The sequence below is a fragment of the Octopus bimaculoides genome, chromosome 3 (assembly GCF_046866305.1).
Source record: "Octopus bimaculoides isolate indiv1 chromosome 3, ASM4686630v1, whole genome shotgun sequence".
NCBI classification, from domain to species: Eukaryota; Metazoa; Mollusca; class Cephalopoda; order Octopoda; family Octopodidae; genus Octopus; species Octopus bimaculoides.
The window spans coordinates 34,735,621-34,743,807 of NC_142930.1; the positions used below are offsets into that span (position 1 = coordinate 34,735,621).

Below are 8,187 nucleotides of genomic sequence, written 5' to 3' on the forward strand. Positions count from 1 at the left end.
GACTGGCCTAATTAATAATTGAAGGGTTAATCACACGTATTTTTAAGTTGATATTTATTTTCATTTGTTCATTTTTAGTTGGCTTGAGGTTATCATTGAAGACACTTGTCCAAGGTGTCACACAATGGAAATGAACTTATTAAGCACACATGTGTGTATGTCTATTTGTCTGTATATGTGTGTATGTATATGTCCATTATATATCTAAAATAATATTTTTTGCTATTGTATCAAAATTTTCTCATGTTCAACTGTTTCTAAAATGAAATCCTTTTTAACAGAGGATCAATTTGTGGCTTCCTTCGTTTCCTTTACTTGGTGTCAACATTTGACTGGGCAACAAGTCCGTTCTTTGTCAACTTAAACAATGAATATTCAGGTGAGTGACTGTCTTAATTATTTTTTTTTTACAACTCATTAGTTCGTAGTGTGTGAATCTGTGTTATCTTTGTTATTCTAATGCTTATTTTTCCACCATTAACTTAATGGGAACCATGACAGAACATCTGCCTGTGTGTCTGTAATGTCTTATCTGTATGACAATGCCATCAGAACATTTTGTCCTGCCTTTGAGATTCCATATTTTGATCATCTAGACCAGTGGTTCTCAACTGGAGTCTGTATAGTCGGGGGTCCATATAAGATTCTTTTGTTAAAATTTGTCTGCAATGAACTAGTTATACTTCTACAATACACAAAATATTGTAACAATTTCTTTTATACAATTCCTAATGATATTTGATTATAAAAATATATTAGGACATATTTAAACATCAAATGGATAGGAGGGTCCATCTGAGTAAAATAGGAATCAAATGGGTCTTTAGTAAAAAAATGATTGAGAAACACTGATACAGACTGTACCATTGGACTGGATTCCATAGTGTACCAAATTTATTCAAGTATAATACATACTTTTTCAACTTTTTGAAACTAAATATTAGAGGTGCATATTATATACAAGATCTAAATGTTCACCATTATCCTCAATCAAATGTGTTGCTATATTACTACAGTAATGTTACATTTTTTTTTTGTGATAATGATGATGTACTGTTTAGTACAACTGTCATGAGTGACTGTTATCAGTCTTCAATATAGAAGGTTATAATATAATAATTTCATTATTGAAAATACGATATTAATTATTTGTACGAGGTGTTTTAACCTGGGTTTTATAGACCATAATTAGTAGTGTGCATCATACAATGAGTGCTTTATATATGAATAAATGCAGTAGGTTTGGTACTAAAAACGTGAAGAATAAAGAGGGTTTAAACTATCAAAATAGGTAAGCAAAGCACAGTGAACTCATTCTCTTTGATATTTTGGCTTCTTTACAATTCAGTAGAGAAGGTGGACATCTTATTATTGGACAAAGGTTATTATGTGTATGGAATTTTGGGGCACTTCTTGTATTTATACTTTTCATATCCTCATGTCATTTCATATTTGTTTGAATATATATTTTGCAGGGGCAGAAATTAGCCAAATTAAAGCAGACTTCAGTGTTCGAACAAGTTTTCCTCCTATGACAATTTGTATCCCTCTCGACAAAGAAGTGGTTTCGTTTTGGACTCGTGAAAAGCCTAACCAGATGATGCTAAATCGCTTAATTTTGATTGCCAAACAGTCATTGTGTACATTACAAGAGATGTTGATATGGCCAGCTAGTGATTTAAAGGTGAGCTTTTTAGTAGTAATTTCTTGTATTCTTTGATTATCAATAACATAAGTTCATGAGACTAACAATGGAGAATGGGGGTTAGGTTATTCAGTGATTCTCAATCGGGATCCATATAGCCCTTGAGGGTCCATATAAGATTTTGTTAAAATTTATCTGCAATAAATTAGTTACACTTCTACAATGCATGAAATATTTTGATTTTTTTTAACTATAATTCCTAATCATATTTAATTATAAAAATATAATAGGATTTTTTTAGACATCGAATGGCTGAGAGTCCACCTGAGTAAAATAGGAATTGAAAGGCTCCATAAGAAAAAATAGTTGAGAACCACTGGTTTATATCTTGCACTTTTTTTTTAACAATAGGTGTAAGCATTATTGTGTGTTTAAGATCACTTAGCAGCCTCATAGTCTTAAGTCACAGTTTCATCATCATCATTATCATCGTTTAACGTCCGCTTTCCATGCTAGCATGGGTTGGACGATTTGACTGAGGACTGGTGAACCAGATGGCTACACCAGGCTCCAATCTGATTTGGCAGAGTTTCTACAGCTGAATGCCCTTCTTAATGCCAACCACTCCGAGAGTGTAGTGGGTGCTTTTACGTGCCGCCGGCACGAAGGCCAGTCAGGTGGTGCTGGCAACGGCCACGCTCAAAATGGTGTATTTTGCGTGCCACCATGGCATATTGAACATATGTTTTGTTGTATTGCCACAGGCCAGCTTATACCATAACTGTATTTAAGCCTGTCATGTGTGTGTGTCTGAGCTTGTGTGTATGTGCATAGATGTTGATATTTCTGCTACTCATATGAAATTATTAGAGCAAAATAATGTTGCTGTGTTTACACTTTCAGTACACATTGCTTTGTATAGCTCTGTGTTACCAAAATAATGGAATAAAAAATCTCTCACTTGTAAGACAGGTAAGAGGTGACAAGAAGAGCATCTGTCTGTTAAAATACAGCACAAAATCTCATCCGTCTCATGCCAGCATAGAAAAACGTGCATAAAACAAATAATCATCATTGGTTATAGCTTTTTCATGAAACAATCATGAGTTTGCTGCAATCTTAATGTTGAGAGTGAGAAAGGGAATGTTTGCGCAACACGGTTGGAATAAATATCACAAAGTAGTTTTGTTTGAATGTGTTAGTTTTCTCTTTGATGTTCACATCGCATCTTATGATGATAATACATAAATACATATTTATATGACAGTCTTTTGCATAGACTTTTTCCATTGAATAAATTTTGTCTGGCAGCTGTAGTAGATCAAGATTAGTCCTGCATGAATTTATTATTTAGAGACCATCCCGTTTTTTTGTAACATGATGGATCCTTTATCCATTTAGATCAGTGTTTCCCGAAGTGGGTGGTATTGCCCCCCCCCCTCCGAGGGGTGATGGAAAGTTCCAAGGGGGTGTTGAAAAAAGTGGGGTAATAATGGGGTAGTGATTCATGTAAAAACAACAAAATAATGGGTTCATTAGGTTAAGTTTTATTTGTGAAATACAGTTGCTTTGAATTTGCTTCAAAAAGAGGTCTATGTTTGTGATGGTTAGTTGGGGTGGGGCACTAGGAATGTGACCTGGGTGTCAAAGGGGCAGCAGGACAAAACAGTTTGGGAACCACTGGTTTAGATGATTGGATTGTTGTTTGGTTAACTGAATTGCTTAGTTCTTTAATGTATAGTGGCTGAGTATCTTTCACATAATTCTGAGGCTAAATTTGTATGTGATACTGTATACGATAAGGCTTTGCCTTGAGAATTACAAGTACAACTTATCTGATGGCTTTCAATAGTTAATGTCTGTCCTATTTCACTTGTAAGGGTTGGGTTAGTCTGAAGTTATGGTAAACACACACTTGCTTATAATTTTAAAACTACTTTATCAAATGTATTCTGGTATTATTAAGACAGTATCTTTTACTTCTTTCAGTCATTAGACTGTGGTCATGCTGGGGCAGTACCTTGAAGAATTGTAGTTGAATGAATTGGCCCCAGTTTTTTTTATTTTTAAACCTGGTACTTATGTTATCAATCTCTTTTGTTGAATTGCTAAGTTACAGGAATGTAAACACACCAGCACCAGTTGTCAAATGGTGCTCTCACTCTCACACACACACAAAAACTGCTTTCAGTTTCCATCTGTCAAAGTTTTGGTTGGCCTGAGGCTATAGTAGAAGACGCTTGCCCAAGATGCCATGCAGTGCAACTGAACCTGGAACCATGTGGTTGGAAAGCAAACTTCTTAGCACATAGCCATACCTGTGCTAAGAGGGTGAACCGAGGGAAGTCTGGTTGCTGTTCAGTTTGAGACTGTCCTTTTTCTGCATGAAGTAATATCATATCTGAATAATAAATCTCCATGTTTATATAATATAATCAATCATTTGACGGTCATTTCTTAATTCAATCATAAAAGTGGGTGAGCTGGCAGAATCATTAGCACACCAGACAAAATGCTTAGCAGCATTTCATGTGTCTTCATTGTTCTGAGTCCAACTTCTGCCAAGGTAGATTTTGCTTTTCCTCCTTTCAAAGCTGATGAAGTAAATACCAATTGAACCCTGGGGTTTGATGAGATTGACTAGCCCCCTGCCCCAATATTTCAAGCCTTGTGCCTTTAGTACAACAAAAAAAACAAAAAAACACTTCAATCACCTTTTTGGTATCTTTTATATCTATTTCAGAAAATATTCCGCCCATCTCTGGAGCCATTTGATGTGGTTATTCATTTAAAACATGACCAAGAAGCTAGTCCAGGTCAAGCTATTGACTCCATTGGCAGAAGGAATTACCCAGCATTTCTTAGTAATCCTTCCAATCTTCCAGTTGTTGATTACCGACCAAAACAGCTTTTCATGAAAGATCTCAGGGTATATTCTTTTACTTAATTTCACAAAGTTAATGTCTTTTGTGTCCTCATATTCTGTAGATACGTCAACTCTAATTGTGCAGCTACATGATCAAAAGAATTCCCATCTTAATATATCTGGCTTATAAGATAGAGGATGCAAATGAACGGAAATTTGGCTGCTATTTTTAGTAGATCAAATGACTGCAAGAGTTCCCTTGGTTTGTAGTTTTGCAGCTATCATTAGATGTGACCAGATTGTAAAGCAGAATTTTTACAGTGTATATGTGGATGTGAGAGTGTGTGTGTGTGTGTGTGTGTGCGTGTGTGTGTGTGTACATCCAAGTGAAATCCCGGTCATGGCAAGTGCTGGTGACATGTAAAAGACACCCAGTATGGAGTAGTTGGTATTAGAAAGGATGTCCAACTGTTGAAACCAAGCCAAAACAGACTGGAACCTAGGACAGATCTCTGGCTTACCAGTTCCAGTCAAACTGTCTAACCCATGCCAGCATGGAAAATGGATGCTAAATGCTACTGCTGATGATTAATGTATGTATATGTCTTTGTGTGTATATATATATATATATATATATATATATATTTAATTAATTCAATAATAGGATAAAAATCTTTTACAAGAATTTTATCAGGAAGCTAGTGTGTAAAAAATTCATAAGGGAAAAAAACCCATCATAATAATGTGTTTATTTTGGAAGTCTAGTGTGTGGCATTATTCTGTAGTAATGCCCTTATATATATATATATATATATATATATATATATATATATATATAATACATGTTTATACATTGAAAAATTAGCACTTGAAAATTTTTCAGTATTTATGATTATATTTCAGTGGAAATAGCTTTATCTTAAAGCTATGAGATTTTGATGACATAGTTGTTTATTTGTAGAATGATATTGTGGGATAGGTGTGAGAAGCTGGATCTGGCTTGTTTGAACATAAAACAGTTAGAATATATAATCAGAAGATTGAATGTTTACAGCTGGAAAATATTTTGATCATAGATAAATCTACTGGAACAGAACTGAGTTGGATCTAAACAAACAATAATTACTGCAAGTACCTGAGCATATGAGGGGAGGGAGATCCTTAAATTACACTCTGTCATCTAGAAGTAGCATGGACAATTGAATAATGTAGCTATGCTCTCTTAAATAAGAGACAGGATGGTCATGGTTGGAACATCTGTCATTATAGGTTTGCTGGTTACAGAATAATCAAAGACTAAATGACAGAAAGAAATCAACTGTACCAGTGATTGAATGGGAAAAAATGGCTGTGATGGAACCACCTATATTGGTGTTTCTTTTTGGTTTGTTTTGCTGTTTGGCTTTTGTGTCAGCCTCTTGGTGGACATCAGTGTCAACATATTGGTGTCAGCAGAGAATTGTTACTGATTTTTTAAATATTGATTTTTTCAGGAAACATTTGGTCACCTTGCTTTGTTTTATAGTGATGAATACAGTAGCAGTGTGATAGGAGTTTTATGGAGACCTAAGATATTTCAACCTCAAGGGTTCAAGGTATGTTCTTGCTTTATACATCTAATGTAGTGGTGAGTGTTTGGGAGGATGATTAAATGTGTGTTGAGTGGTAGTGTTGGTGTATGTGAATGAAGTCCTTAAAGCAGTTATGCAGTGTTGACACTGACTGAGTATTTCATACCTTCTATCTTCAGCTTTAACACTTAACACCCTTTACAACACAAATCTGTGTATCTTTCACTCCCACATCATCTGGACCACCCGAATCAAGAATTTATATTGAAGGAAGTTATGAACTTGCTAATCTGAGGGGAAAAAACTTTAAACCTTTCCCTCATCATTCATTTACCTTGTGTAATATTTGGTATTAGAATACACCTGTTGCTGAATTTTTGTGATATATTTTTGGAGGAGTTTTTGTCACTTTGCTTATATCTGTGTGTTTTTAAAGAGAGTAATTCAGCTTGTAAATTTCATAATGAAAAAGCTACAAAAATGGAAAACAATTTTTTTGCTTGTGATGCTTGTATGTCCATATCTGTAACTAATTACATTTATTACTAGTGTCTCTCTTTACTGTCATTTTTGAGTGTCTGTTTTTTTTAGTTGTTTCTATATAATAAATTAACAATTACACATACATAATGTTGTTTTTGTACAAATTATTTACATCTAAAAACACAAATAAACAAATACGACTTTTCAGCAATAATGCCAATTTTCATGATAATCTGACCACAAAAAATATACTATAAAGTTATTTTTTTCCTCAATTGTTACTATGAGTTTGCAACAGGATGTTAAGAATTGACATCCTGTCAATTTTCATGATAATCTGACCAGAAAAAATACACGATAAAGTATTTTCTCCTCAATTGTTACTGGTCTGAGTTTTCAATAGGATATTAAAAGTTGATAACTTTTATATTTCTTATTTTGCCCTTTCTTTTTGGTGCCTTGATCAGGTTTAATTCGATTTTCTGGGTAAAATTTACAGCTGGTGACGATTAGTCTTCTCTGTTGCCCTCCACTGTTCAGAGAATTGTGAATGTATTTTACACTCATAAAAATCGTAGCTCGGAATGCAATTCAATGTTTATATGAAATTGACTGCAGACAGTAAAACAGAATGAGTTGCAGAGAGAGAAGGCATAGATTATCTCCCTTCTACATGCACTCATTTCATAATTCTAAGGAAACGTAGATGTACAATAAAAGAATGGATACAATCCTTTTCTCCCCCCTATCTCTCTCATTCTAGTTTATTTCCTGCTGTAGGGAGATAGAGTCTCTCATCTATAATGTAACTTAGAAACTAATTGTATTGTTTCTGTTTCAGGTATCATTAGTGAATGGTCAGTGTTTGTTTGAAGAATCCTCTAAAGAGAACCAGCTTGTGCCAAACATTGAAGCTATTATTGAAGATATGAAGATTCTTGGCAATGGAATTGTAGAACATATTAAAGTGAAAACTATGTCTTTACTCACATAATGTTCTCCAATGCTTTGTTTAGACTGTAAAGACAAACTCTGTGTGTGTGTATATAGTTATGGTTTGTGTTTTACATTTGAAATTGACCATTACAGATTTAACCCAGTTTTTCTGATGAATATTTCTGTTTCCATTTCCTGCTGGAAAACCATTTTGCATCACTCTCCATTCCTGACCACAGGGATTTGTTTCTATTTCATCTCATCCTGCCTGAATAAAATCACTTTTCAAAGAAACTTACATTGGCAGGACATAAAAATTCAACATATTAAGAACTGAGTAAAACTTGTAAATAAATTCTTCATAAAAGGATGCAAAAGACGAGCTTGTGATAGCAGCTTGTTAATAAACATTTCATTTCCACAATGTTCTTCGTTATCATTATTGTTGCTGTTGTCTTCCATTTTCTGTCCACTTTTCATGCTAGTAATGAAAGTGGACAGGTTGTTCTAGTCAGTGATCACTGGATCACTTTGTGTGCATACATTCCAGTTTTGGCTTTTTTTTTATCTATGACTTGATGCTCATCCTGTAACTAACCACTTTACATAATGTACTGGGTGCACTTTATTGTGACACCAGCAGTAGAGGGTAAATAAATATATATATATATATATATATATATATA

General features: G+C 34.2%; 1 protein-coding gene across 2 annotated transcripts in view; it reads left to right on the plus strand.

Moving 5' to 3' along the window:
• Window positions 1-7,925, plus strand: part of LOC106871530 (nucleolar protein 6) — a 36,194-nt gene extending 28,269 nt beyond the window's left edge. For both annotated transcript variants that reach the window (XM_014918029.3, XM_014918030.3), the window contains exons 19-23: window positions 282-379; window positions 1,476-1,684; window positions 4,389-4,574; window positions 6,005-6,106; window positions 7,407-7,925. In XM_014918029.3, the coding sequence (XP_014773515.2) occupies window positions 282-379; window positions 1,476-1,684; window positions 4,389-4,574; window positions 6,005-6,106; window positions 7,407-7,559 (748 nt within the window). In that variant the 3' untranslated portion in view covers window positions 7,560-7,925. The remainder of the gene's footprint in view (window positions 1-281; window positions 380-1,475; window positions 1,685-4,388; window positions 4,575-6,004; window positions 6,107-7,406) is intronic.
• The last annotated feature ends 262 nt before the right edge of the window (window positions 7,926-8,187 follow it).